Source organism: Saccharomyces kudriavzevii (genome assembly GCF_947243775.1).
Source record: "Saccharomyces kudriavzevii IFO 1802 strain IFO1802 genome assembly, chromosome: 15".
NCBI lineage: Eukaryota > Fungi > Ascomycota > Saccharomycetes > Saccharomycetales > Saccharomycetaceae > Saccharomyces > Saccharomyces kudriavzevii.
This window is the reverse complement of record NC_079286.1, coordinates 129547-143125: the sequence shown is the minus strand read 5'-3', so window position 1 is coordinate 143125 and position 13579 is coordinate 129547. Positions and strand designations below refer to the sequence as shown.

Sequence of the window (13579 nt, the reverse complement as noted above, 5' to 3'; positions counted from 1 at the left end):
TCCTCCGCCTAAATTTCATCTGTAGTACATGTAGCATACTGAGAAAAAACCCATTAATATCCTAATGTAGTGGGCTCACTTTTCACTTATAATAACACTATAAAATACCCGCCAACACCAAAACGCCGTGTTCCATCCTGATATCGGGTTGCCAATCATAGAACGACTATAGCGCTTTTTGCAACTGAAAGTAAGCACGCTCCGCCCCTTCCTTTTGACTCGTATAAGTGTAGTTGGATTGCAATTGCACAGACACAGCATTTAGCTCAAGAACATTCCCAACGAGGATACGAGATTTTCGAACAAGTCTATTTTCTCTCCACTTCAAAAAGGAGCAAACCAGAAAACTGAAAAAACAGGAACGAAAATATGGATCAGTTAACAGTGAGCTATGGTTTGATTTCCCCAGATTATTGCACTTCACCAGATGCGCACATTTTACCAATAACAAAAATCTTATATCCAGATGTGCCTGGTAAAGACTATTTTCTGACTTCAGGAAGGGATGGTTCTATCATCCTGCACAAGAATACGCAACTTTCGAATGGCCTTAGGTCGAAGACCACTGCCTCTTCAAACGATGCGATAAGAATGCAAGTTCATAGCGATTGGGCAAGCGATCTAATACATGTTAATATGAAAAACACAGACCCATCTGGCGGAGACACATTCATATCAGTAAGCCATGATTTCTCCATAGTGTTAGTTAGCGTGAATGCTCAATTGACTACCTGGGAAAAGAAAATAATTGGGGATCACGACGATTATATCAAGTGTATAGTACCTATAAATTATGATATGTTGCATGGTTATGGACTTGATGAACGCGAGGGCAGCGCCGATGCTGATTATGACGATACCAACAATAGATTTGCCATTGATGACCGTAATTACTTCATCTTCGCAACAGGTGGTTTAGATAGAAAAATTAAAGTTTGGTGTCTAAGCAACGGGGCAGAAAAAATGGTCACTCTACTTCACACCTTTGATAATGCTCAATCAAACGATACAGGGTCTATATATTCTATGAGTTCGGTCGTCCCAAAATACAATTGTGGTGACGATGAAACAGCACGTTCCTTTGATTTAGTTGCCGGAGATTGTAATGGTGATTTAATTTTCTATTCATGTAGGGATCGTAAAGAAGTTATGAGAATTGAAAACGCCCACAAGACTAACATCAAAGTAGTAAGAACGGTTAATGACTCTTCAAGATTGATAAGTACTAGTTCAGACGGTGTGATAAATGTATGGGATTTGAATTGTATGCGCGATAAGACTAGTGGTGTTATTCAGGTGCCTAATAAGATTGGTTCTTGGTCCTGGGATTCTTCAATATGGTGCGTCCAAGGAACAAGCCTAGATCAACTGTATTTTGGTGACTCTCGAGGGAATGTGATGAGGGCAAACTTATCCAGTTATGAAAATGCTAAACTTTCAAGAATATTTAAACCTGATCGTCAGCATCATCACCATCATCATCACGAACACGAGGAACAGAAAACATCAAGTAATACCGACGCAAAGGTAAAAAAATACGGCGGCATTCTAGATATTGCTCTTTTATCAAATGGAAAGCTGCTATTCTCATTCTGCACAGACTCAAACCTAAATGAACTCAATTTGACCGATAACCATTTCAGTGTCAACGAAGGAGGATTTGCGCTAACAAGAAGTTCACTTTTAACCAACAGGAGGCATGTAATAACAGAAAACACGAGGGGCCAAATGCAACGATGGGATATTGTGTCATGTGAGCTTTTAAACACTTTCGATTTATCAGAAGGTTCCTTTGATGATATCGTAATGAAGTACACTTCAAAGGAAATCTTATCCCATTGGTGTACCGTTTCAGTTAAAGTTGGCATGCTTTTTGTGAAAATAAATCCAAAATTCCTGAAAACGGAGATTTATGGATCTGCATTGAATGATTATGAGGTTGTGAACAATATCGAAGTCAACTCGGATGAGAGATATAATTTGGGTAAAATCGTCATAAATTCACTTTTCAACGAATTCATATCATATGAAGTTCAAAGAGATAAACTTTTGAGGAAGAAAATTTTTAGTTTGAAGAAGAAAGACTTAAGCAACTCATTAACCTTAGACACCGGATACAACGCTGAATCCAAAAAGAATAATAAAGACAAGAAAAGAAAATCAACTTTCAAATTAGGCTCGACTTTGTCCATTGGAAACACCAATGGCAGTGTAACTCCACCAAATTCGGCCCCTGCGACCCCAGTAATGAGAGAAACTATAGCCTTGGAAGAACAACCATTGTTGCAATTCCCCATTGATAAGACAATGGATGATTCTTTAGAATTAGTTCAACCAGTGGCTGCATCCAAAAAACCATATTTTAGGACTCAAAGTTCTGGCTCTCTATTAAGTAGAAAATTTAAATCTTTTAGGTCTACTTCTGGCCGTGCTACAACCGGGTTAAACACCCCAGAGGAGTCTAAAGGAAATTTGTTAGATAGTGCGCACGTTATCAATGATGAATCTGCAGTCCTGCAAACGAACAATACAACTCAATCATCCAAAGATGCAACCCCTGAATCCGTTTTATGGAACCATCCTTTCAAGCTTGAACAAAAACTATCTGCTATCTCGTCGCAAGAATTACCCAGTAACAGATTAAGGTCTGCTGAAAGCTCCAGAGCAAACTCCGCACTAACATTAGAGGGCAGCGAAAATAAAAACCCGGAATTTATGCCTGATTTACTTGAGCAAATTCAAGAGTCGTACAGACAACAATATATGAATACTTCTTCCCTGAAATATCTGACTAAAAGGCTTCCAGTCACTAAGATAATCAAGGCTAGCTCATGTCCAATAATCAAAGTCAAATCCGTCACATTAATATTGGTTCATCTTTGGAAAGAAGGGTCGTGTGGCGGCAGAGTTTTATTTTCGACCCTTTTACCACCGTCTCGTGTTGACAGTGAAATTGTCAACGGCGGGAAAGAAAACTCTAAAGTGCCAGATGATGAAGAGTTAGACCTTCAGGCTGTAGATGATGATAAATTAGGGCAATATGATCTTATTGATAGTGATTTAAAAAACCGATTAAACAGAAGACAAATTTTCGAACAATTAGAGGAAAATTTACCATATTGGTTCGCCAAAGCCTTATTTAGGGATATCAAGACTGTAGAAGAGCAACCGAAGTTAAATTTCTTAATCATGCCGTGGTCCGTCGTTACTAGAAGCGAAAATGACGACAAGAAGAAGGAAGCTAGTGCGTCAGATAGCGCAGAATCTTCCGGTAACGATAGCAGCGATAGTAGCCTCGGTAATGTCAATGAAGCTGTTTCCCCATCCACACAGCAGCAATTCCATAATATGCTGAAGTTTGGTCGTCCGAAAACAAGTGAACAAGAATTGAACCCAACGGATTTACCCAAAATTTCTGAGGCGAATGTCAAATTAGTTGCACCTGGAATGATTAGAGTGAAAAAAATCAAGCTATATGTTGCTGATAGGTTTGAAACGAAAACGCCTGAAATGAAAGCCAAAATAGAACCTAGTATTTGGTTGGACTTATTATGCAGAGGCCAGGTGCTAGAAAACGACATGACTTTAAACACCGTTAGAACTCTTTACTGGAAATCTCAAGGAGACATACTTCTAGAGTACAGAAGAAAAGTACATAGTTCACCTCTAGTTCATGAGGTCAATGGGAATGGGGGGAAATGACAGTGTTTGTCTTGTTTATATTTTGGAGTCTTTATTTGGAGTTTTTTTAAAGCATATATATAACAGTAATAAGAATATTAATACCAATGACTATACTAATAGCAACAGCGATGCTAGCTATCTTGACATGAAAATGAACAACGTTCCATTCCAAAAAAATGGAAGAAGTTCTTACAATGACATTGTTGTGGAGACTTGCTCTATACTGTTTTGTTAATTACATAAATATTCTTTGCAATTATCCCACGAATTTTGATCTTAAAAAGAACAGAATTCGTATTTATATAAAGGCTTTGAATGACAGCAGAAAGACAGGCACTGCTTGAGCAGAATTTGTTTTGGTTCAAAAGTATTTCTACTTTGCTCTTTTCGATCATTTTTGTATCTTCAAGGGCAATGATTTAAAGGGCGAAGAATAATAATCAAAAATTCAGCTACTGTTTCTGAACCAAGAAAAAAGCACCGAACAGGGACAAGTACATTTGGGAAGTAAAACAATACTGGAAGATGAATTTATACGGCTTTTTACTATCTGTTTGGTCTGTCTGCAGCCTCATTTTACAAGCGCTCGCCTACAGTGATGAAGTCGTAATGGTCAAGTCAATTGAGCAATACTTCGACATATGCAATAGAAACAATTCATACACAATGATTAAGTACTACACCTCTTGGTGCCATCATTGCAAGACACTGGCTCCCGTGTACGAAGAACTTAGTGAGTTATACGCCAAGAAAGTTAATGAGGAGGACACCGCAATTAACTTCCTTGAAGTTAATTGTGAAGTATTCGGGCCGACCTTATGTACCGACTTGCCAGGATTTCCCATCATTGAACTAGTGAAACCTCGCACAAAACCCTTGGTTCTTCCCAAGCTGGATTGGGCCTCTATGAAGTTCCATGAAAGGTTATGGCAAAGAATAAAGACATGGTTCCATAATCCTAAATATCAACTAGATCCAGCCAGGATTGTTCGTTTTGAAGGCAGCCGGAACATAAAGAGCATAAGCAACTTTATCGACGCTGTGAGAAGCACGGACGCAGAAAACAGATTGATTGAGCATATCTTTGATGATTCCGCAAACTGCGGTGACGAATTGCCTTCCCAACAGGTTCTATGTAGGGCTGGTAAAGAATACTACCATACGACTCTATCTGAACTGTATGAAGACGTGGATAGTTTGAGAAAGGAAAGGCAGAGATTAGAAAGTTTAGTGAGGCGGAATATGGATGACTCAAGTGAAGACATCAAGGACAAACTGAAAATCATCCGTTTGCAATTGAAATTACTATCGCACATGGAAGATCGGTTACATTCTACAAACATTCATGACGAACTCTAAGCAGACAGCTTTTTTTGCCTTTTGTTAAGTGAAGCCCGACTACTGATGGGAGTGACCCCTTTACCATGAGATGCTAGTATATCTTTATGTACATATACGTACCGAATAATGCACGCAAGCCACACTGGATATAATATTGTTCAAATTCTTTGTATGCTCCAAATATTGCCACATATCAATATTCTTATTATCTCATCTGTTGAAGAATCTTCTCTTACCCTGTCTGGATGCGAATCAACTTACAATTACGTACATGGAATGGCTTCGCATAAAATCCTTTAAATTGATAACAACTTAGGATAGCTTTGTAAGCTTAACTACACTATAGTTAAGCCCAGATATTTTGATACTCCTTTCTTTGCATTCTAAATACCAGGAAAATGGAGAGTCATGGTGGAGATTACGGTCCGAGTGGATTTTCAAACTCGCCAAATAACGTGAATGCAGTGTTTAATAATGAAAATGTAGGTAGAAGTGATATTTCAAACCTAAATCATCAACAGAACAATATACGTCTTGTTCCTGAAGCTCAAATGTGGTCGATACCAGTACCGGATCAGCTGGTGACAATATCTAACAGAGATAATCCAATTGCGTCGAACAATGCGGCAGGTTCGAATACTTTAATGAACGTGGCCTATCCCAACACTATGTACCCATCAATGGAGCAACAGTCCCAAATCCAGACACAACAACAACGAGGCGTCAGCACAATGGTGGAAAGTACTAATAGTAATGATCTAGGTGCTTCTGGCAAAAATTCAAAAAAACGCGTATCAAAGGCCTGTGATCATTGTCGAAAAAGGAAAATTAGATGTGATGAAGTAGATCCACAAACAGATAAGTGCTCAAACTGTGTTAAGTTTCAGTCGGTTTGCACTTTCAAACACCGTGATGAAATTCTTCAGAAAAAAAGAAAACTAGAGATCAAACAGCATTTAGCATCGGAGAAGTCACCTCAATCTCAAAACAATGTTTCCAGTTACGCAAGTTCTTCTCTTCCAGGCAACAATGATAATGGGAGGTTTGAGTCTTTCAATAGCGGTGCGTCCCTGGAAAGTAATATTATCAATAAAATTTCTGGTGTCCAAAACAACCTTAACCGAAAAATGAACTCAAAAATAGAAAAGTTAGACAGGAAAATGTCTTATATCATCGATAGCGTGGCTAGATTTGAGTGGTTGTTGGATAAGGTGGTCAGGAAGCAAGAGGACAAACATAAAGAAAAGAGTAGTTTGCCCAAACCAAAAAGAAAGATCTACTCTACGGCTTTGTTAACCGCCCAGAAACTTTATTGGTTCAAGCACACTTTAGGAGCAAAAGTTTCCAATGAAGAATTTCTTTCCCCAATTAGTGAAATATTAAGCATATCTTTGAAATGGTACGCCACTCAGATGAAAAAATTCATGGATTTATCATCTCCAGCTTTCTTCTCAAGTGAAATAATATTATACTCATTACCTCCGAAACAACAAGCGAAGAGGCTTCTGGAAAATTTTCACGCAACTTTATTGTCTTCTGTAACTGGTATAATATCCTTAAAGGAATGCTTAGATTTAGCGGAGAAATACTATAGCGAAAGTGCCGAAAGACTCACATATCCTGAACACTTATTGTTAAATGTATGTCTGTGTTCTGGGGCATCAGCAACTCAATCGATTACACGAGGTGATTCGAAATATCTACGAAAAGACAGATACGACCCAACCTCTCGGGAGTTAAAAATGATCGAGAATGTTGCTTTGTTAAATGCAATGTATTATTATCACAAGTTGTCTACAATATGTTCAGGTACAAGAACACTACAAGCTTTACTACTACTGAATAGGTATTTTCAGGTCACTTACGACACCGAGCTGGCAAATTGTATTTTGGGAACTGCTATTAGATTGGCGGTTGACATGGAGTTAAATAGGAAGTCCTCTTACAAGTCCTTAGACTTTGAAGAAGCCATAAGGAGAAGGAGTATGTGGTGGCATTGCTTTTGCACAGATAAACTGTATTCATTAATGCTATCCAGACCCCCCATCGTAGGAGAACAAGATATGGATATGCTTACAGATCAGAATTATTATGAGGTGATAAAATATGACATTTTACCCGATCTTATTGATAAGAAGGAAGACCTTAGTAAAATCACTGATGTTAACTCTGCATTGAATGTAGTTGCGAATTTTTGCCAGCATATATCCCTTTTCATATCCTATTATGTTTCAAAGTTAGTCAACATCGAGAGTAAAATATATTCTACTTGTTTCGCTGTTAGAAGTACTTTAGATCTCTCATTCGATGCAATGCTCGATAAAATTGTTGATCTCAACGATTCTTTGAACAGTTGGAGAGACAATTTACACGTCAGTATGAAACTCAAAAGCTATAAACAGTACTTCTCAGTGCTATACGCTCAAAAATCTCAGGAAAATCCCGCTTTAAGTTTTGAAATTGCCTGCTGTCGTGTTCTGCATTGCCATTTTAGGGCACTCTATTCCATAGTGATTTTAAGTATGCTGACAACATCCCTGATCATTGATAACAAACGATTATATAAAGGCTCCCGCCATGATATCCCACAGATATTCAAGCTGTTTTCGAGTCAATACTTGAAAGCTACTAAAGAGATGTTACAACTTTTCCAAGGCATTGATTACCAAGCACATATGTATAACGAGATTATGTATCAATTCTCTACCGCTGTGTTTGTCCTCTTTTTTTTCGTTGTGGATAATATTAACAATCCAAAAAAAAGATGTGAAGTGAAAGAAATTATCGTACTGCTAGAAAAATCATATGATCATCTATTGGGTGAAAATGAGGAGCAGTTGATGTTTGATAATGTTAAATGGAATACTTTAATAGTGTTTTACAGCCATTTTTTGAAATATGTTTTGCAACGTTATCATGAGGTCAACGATTCCATGTCCGAATTTAATCCTAAACCTTACGAAGAAATAATTGCGAAAATTATTACGCATTCGAGGAAAATTAAGGATGAGACCGTTGATCAATTAATTATGAGTTTGAAATCATACGGCTCTTTCCATACTTTACAGAAAGACAACGAAGCTGGACTTGCTGATGATGAACTCAATACGAACGATATTAGTGCAGAAGATTTTGTAGAAGAGGCCCCAATAAATTTATTTGGTGAATTGTCTGTTGACATTTTGAAAATGTTAAAATCTCACTCTCCAATCTCTAATATTGGAGATCTATCTCCCCTTTCAAGAAAGAAAGGAATAGCAGATGACTCATCCCTGTATCCAATTCGATCCGACTCAACTAGTCTAGTTTACCCCATCCATAGTTCTGATACCGCAGATGCTCTTTCTGCTGATCTAGACACTGCGGAGAAAACTGATTCGAATGAGAATATTGAAATAAGGAAGGATTTCGAAGCCTTTAGCACGCTGTTGCCGTTAGGAAAATTGATCTACGACAGAGATTATTCCTTCGTAAACACCTTCAGGGATTATGAATAGCTTTAAAAAAAATGAAAGTTATGTTCGGTATTCTCTTCTAACGATATCTTTTTTATGTACTCTCTGTAACTATATCCTATCTATTCACATACGCTTGAAATGTCGCTGTATTTTTGTTATAATAATAAGGTCTTTATGTACTTCAAGTAGTTATCATTTTCGTTTTCCGATTCACTTGCTATAGTACGCAACAGTTCTTGTATTTTGTGCTGAGCAGTTTCTTCAGAAATTTTGCTCGGATCATCCAAACCCTCCTCCTTTACTTTTCGAATCCATTCTTTTAGTAAAGCTTTTAAGCGAATATTACCTTCGTTGACCTCCTGTAATGACAATTTAGCTTTTTTCAAATCTTCATTAGTGGTCTTCAAATCGTCCAGTTCATTCGCCTTACGTTTGGCCATTTTAACAATTTTTTCTGGAAATTGAACAACTTCTGCAACATGGATCCCAAACGATTGATCTGAAATACCAGGCTCAACTTTATATAATAATGTGATGTCCTCATCATCATGTTTTTGTTCGTTTGAATTCTTTTCAATATGCGCCACAACGTGCATATTTTTAACATTGGGCAATTTCTCAGAAAGTTCTGTTAATTCGTGAAAATGGGTTGCGAATAAGGCAAAACATCCGATTTTATCTGCAATATGTTCTGCAATGGCCCAAGCTAGACCAAACCCATCATAAGTGCTTGTACCGCGCCCCAGTTCATCAACGATAATTAAAGAATTTTTACTGGCATTTTTCAATATAGATGCAGTTTCCAAAATTTCGACCATAAATGTGGACACACCTTTTAGTTGAGAATCACCTGCACCGACTCTACAAAGAATTGCGTCCACTATTGCAATTTCAGCTTCTTCACAGGGCACGAAACAACCAATCTGAGCCATCAGAGAAATAACACCGACTTGTCTAATGTAGGTTGATTTACCCCCCATGTTTGGGCCCGTTATGATTAAGAAATCGCCCTTACCGCTTTCTAATGTGACATCGTTAGATATGAAACTTATGTCATCTTGCATTTCCAGTACTGGATGACGGGAGTTTACGAGGTGTGTTTTTCTTTCCGAATCCATCGGATGTAATTTGGGTCTGATATATGGTATTGGTGCATATGATGAGGTATGGGCAAAGGAGGATATCACATCTAAGTGAGCTAAGACTAGAGATAATTTCTCAAAAACTGGTGTGTATGTTAAAGTGATATTTATAATTTCTCTAACTAAAGCCGATTGTTGCTTATCATACTCCTTTTGAAGAATATTTGTTTCGTTGGCAATTGACTTTAGCTGCTTGGTACTGAAAAAGATGCCTGCTTTCACTGTTGACAACTCAATGTACTTTTTATGTTTGCGCAATTCTTTCGCGTCGTTACGTGTTAACCTCATACACCAACCATGTAAGTGATGATTTTCCAACTTCAATTTTTTGTCTGGATCGAATCCCAAATCTTCAGCAGAATCTAAGTGAATGGAATGAATTTCCTCACGCAACGCATCTAATTTATTTCTTATCTTAGCCAATTCTTCATTAAACTCGATCTTGATCATAAATTCATTATTTTCCTCATAAGCATCCAAGTCGACAGTAGTTTCAACCATTTCTTCGAATTTAGACAGAGGTTCGACGTGGTGACTTAGAGGAGCCAACCAAGTGGAACAGACTAATTCCTTTAAAGATTCAGCAAGACTTCCTTCCTCTAGGAACGAATTGAAAAGGTTAACAATTTCGGGTATTTTCTTACTGAACTGATAAATTTTTAAGACATCCTCTAAGCTTCCCCTTTTATTTAATTTTTTGGTTAATCTACGAATATCTGGAATCATAGGTAAAAAGTCGGTGGTAAGCATCTGTCTCAATTCAATTTGGTCAATTAGATAGTCAACCAAATCATGCCTCTTGGTGATTTCGTCAATGTTGGTCAATGGCTGCTTCAACCATTCATTTAAAAGTCGAACACCAGCATTTGTCCTACAATGGTTTAGTAAGTGGAAAAGAGAAGTTATCTTACCGGTATTACCTGCATTCGTGAACCCGGAGACAGCTAAAGTATTACTTCCAAATGGATTTTGGGGACCTTGCGGGAAGAGATTAAGAGCTTTAATGGCAGAAGCGTCCAATTTCATAAACTCCTTCAATCTATGTTCAACCAGTTCATACTTTCCGACTTGATCTTGTTCTGATAATAATTGCAAATAGCCAATCAACGCGTTGCATGCACCCATAGACAGTTTGGAGTATTTTTGAGGCAATGATAAAGCCAAATCATCACCCAATAGCTTGATTAAATCCAATTCAACGTCCTTTTCAGAAAATTCTGTGTTTCTCAATAATGTAACGACACACTCACAACGATCGAGTACGTTGATTACTTTCTGTATTTCGGTATTAGAGTTTGGATTTGAAGTGAGATCTTGCACCAAACATTCCTTGACGCCCAACTGAATTAAGAAACTCTCTAAGTTTGAGTATACTTCATTATCGACAATATCAAGCATGCCAACCTTGTAAGCAGTAGTATCAATAAATGCAATTCCAATAACACAGTTTCCATCTTGGGAATTCCATTGAACTTTTAAACTTGCAATGACGATACTGGAATCTATATTCATATTCATTAATTCACTAACTTGCTCAATATTCCCCGGAGATGCGCTTTTGATTAGTTTCCAACTCCTATCATAGATCTCAACCTTGTAACCTAAATCCAACAAGCATAGTTTCAACAGAGTGGCAAGAACTTGCAAAGAAACAGTTACATATTTACTGGGTTCATCAAATTTTTTTGCTGTTATAGGATCCAGTTGACAATTCTTCAAAACAGATTGAGTGTGATATACGGAATCTGCAACAAAAATCGCATCTGAGCCTATCACTGTATAATATTCGCCTTTATCCACCAACCTGATAGTCTTTGATGGCTCTTTCGGTAAGCCTACGTATTTCTTGTAGAAGTTTCTTTCTTCCGACACATCAGAAAATTTCAATTCTGGTCTAGTAGAGGACATATTTGTTCTTCTGAGATTCTAGTGCGTCCAACAGATCGTCAATAGTTTTCACAATTTCATATCCAAACATGATGTTACTACAAAGCTTTTCTAACTTTCACTTTTTATAGAACGCCTAAAAAATGAGACATTTTCGCGTTTTTTTTTTCATGTATGTATATGTAGAATATTAAGGATTATAGAAGAATTAGTAGCTGTATAGGTTCATTTGATGGAGTACGGAACTTGTCTCTGGCTTTGTTTGTACGGTGTGTTAGAGGTTTGGCTGGGTTTTGGTTCGTTTTGCCTGCTTTTCTTATAGTAGGTGATGAAGCACTTGTAAATGATATCAGTAATTTTTTTTGTCACAACTTCTTGGTAAAAATAGAGTAGCTTTTCCTCAAACTCTATACATTTTGATTCTAAGCTTTTTGAAAACTCGGCAGGAGACTGGTCAGAAGAAGATACGTGATTTGATAAAGAGTTATTCATATTCAGCAATTCCCTTATCAAAGCTTCAGTTTCAATAATGGTTTCGCTTGGCAGTAGGAACCGATAACATGCTAGAATATTAGATACAAGGAGTAGGGAATATGAACCATGACACTCAATTAATAGAATTTCCTTTTTCAACAAATTTCTCTCGTTTCTCAAATCTAGAACTTTTTTTCTTTCATTTTGAAATGAATTTTGCAAATTCCTGTTGGTATTCGATATGTTTTCAATGTTTTTTTTATACTTCAGACATATTTCCTTCAGTTCATTGCATTCAAAAGTTAGATTCTCCCCCAGGGCCTCCCTTTTTTTTGTGGAGGTGTTCAATTCAGTAATGCTATCAGCTAAGTTAGCATATTTCTCCTTAAATAAGGAAAACTTGAAGTTAGCGGCATTAACCTCATTTTGCAGTTCATTAACACTTTTTTTCAAAAACTCGTTTTGATCATCGACTAGCTGCTGTTCTCTGTTAACCCTGTCTAAAGTTTCTTTAGTATATTTGTACTTCTTTAATAATTCTTCATCATGATCATATGATTCATTGTCTAGTTCTTTGAATGCCTCTTTTATTTTTTTATTTTCCAGAGATATTTCCTTGTATTTGGTCTTATATGCTTTGTTTGTCGTTTCTAGTTTGAGAATTTTCTCGTTCTGGCTTTTTACTTGCATCTCCTTCTCTTTCAGTTTGGAAGCATAAGCTGTCAATTTCGTTCTTCTAGCATTGGAAGTTTTCTTAACTAATTGATACATTTCCTGTATTAATTGAGAAACCGGAACATCACTGAAGTCATCATATTTGTAGCCGATTTCTTTGAAAATTGATCTTATAACCTCTGAAACTTTCCCGTTTGGATCAATCAATAAAGCCTCGTTTATGAACAGTGATGTCATCTGCTGTGCTTCGTATTGCTTTTGTACGTCGCTCATTATAGCCGTTGCTTGAGTATCGACATTGTATTGGCTCATGACGGACGCAGAAATCACGTTTGAACTTTCCCTGCTTTGTGGGACTTCTTTGTTAAATCTAGGATGGTTATTATTTTGTAATCTAATACTATTGTCATTTTTCTTTATAGAGTCATAAGAAGAAGAAGATGATGATGATGATGATGAAGAGGTAGTTGTCTGTGGTGGCATAGAAGAAGGCGCTACGGAAGACATATTGTTCTTCGATCTTTGATTTGCAGATGGATCTAATTTCAACTCTTTCACACTATTAGAACGGCTCAAACCCGCAGAGAAATAACTGTTGTCACAAGTAAAAGAACAGTCATTAGTAGAACTATTGCCATTATTGCCACTCTTCATTGAAATCAAACTTTGGTTACTTTTCATGGAACTTAAACTCTGGTTGCTTCTTGTAGCTGGGGATTTGGAAAGCTTGAAAAACTCTTTCATCCATTTTCTTTTGGAAATTTTATTGTTTTCCATCCCACTCGTATTGCTTTCGTTATGAGTGTCGACATCCTGTTCGTGGTTTGAGATACAACTGGAGTCTTCCGAACTATGTGAGGTAACCGTCATTGTTGAAGTCCCTTCCATGTTTGGTACGTCTAATATACTCATACCAGC

General features: G+C 37.2%; 5 protein-coding genes across 5 annotated transcripts; 3 read left to right on the top strand and 2 right to left on the bottom strand.

Moving 5' to 3' along the window:
• Nucleotides 1–369: 369 nt before the first annotated feature.
• Nucleotides 370–3702, top strand: DUF1 (Duf1p; the record flags this gene model as incomplete). The annotated part of the gene is made up of 1 exon (XM_056231089.1): nucleotides 370–3702. One exon carries the CDS (start codon nucleotides 370–372, stop codon nucleotides 3700–3702), a length of 3333 nt encoding a protein of 1110 aa, XP_056084943.1.
• A 507-nt stretch (nucleotides 3703–4209) lies between these two features.
• Nucleotides 4210–5043, top strand: MPD2 (protein disulfide isomerase MPD2; the record flags this gene model as incomplete). Its single annotated transcript, XM_056231088.1, has 1 exon — nucleotides 4210–5043. One exon carries the CDS (start codon nucleotides 4210–4212, stop codon nucleotides 5041–5043), a length of 834 nt encoding a protein of 277 aa, XP_056084942.1.
• A 380-nt stretch (nucleotides 5044–5423) lies between these two features.
• On the top strand, nucleotides 5424–8522 carry HAL9 (Hal9p; the record flags this gene model as incomplete). The annotated part of the gene is made up of 1 exon (XM_056231087.1): nucleotides 5424–8522. The coding sequence occupies one exon, from the start codon at nucleotides 5424–5426 to the stop codon at nucleotides 8520–8522; it is 3099 nt and encodes a 1032-aa protein (XP_056084941.1).
• Nucleotides 8523–8638: 116 nt separating this feature from the next.
• Nucleotides 8639–11533, bottom strand: MSH2 (mismatch repair ATPase MSH2; the record flags this gene model as incomplete). Its single annotated transcript, XM_056231086.1, has 1 exon — nucleotides 8639–11533. One exon carries the CDS (start codon nucleotides 11531–11533, stop codon nucleotides 8639–8641), a length of 2895 nt encoding a protein of 964 aa, XP_056084940.1.
• Nucleotides 11534–11737: 204 nt separating this feature from the next.
• On the bottom strand, nucleotides 11738–13573 carry SPO21 (Spo21p; the record flags this gene model as incomplete). Its single annotated transcript, XM_056231085.1, has 1 exon — nucleotides 11738–13573. One exon carries the CDS (start codon nucleotides 13571–13573, stop codon nucleotides 11738–11740), a length of 1836 nt encoding a protein of 611 aa, XP_056084939.1.
• Nucleotides 13574–13579: the final 6 nt, after the last annotated feature.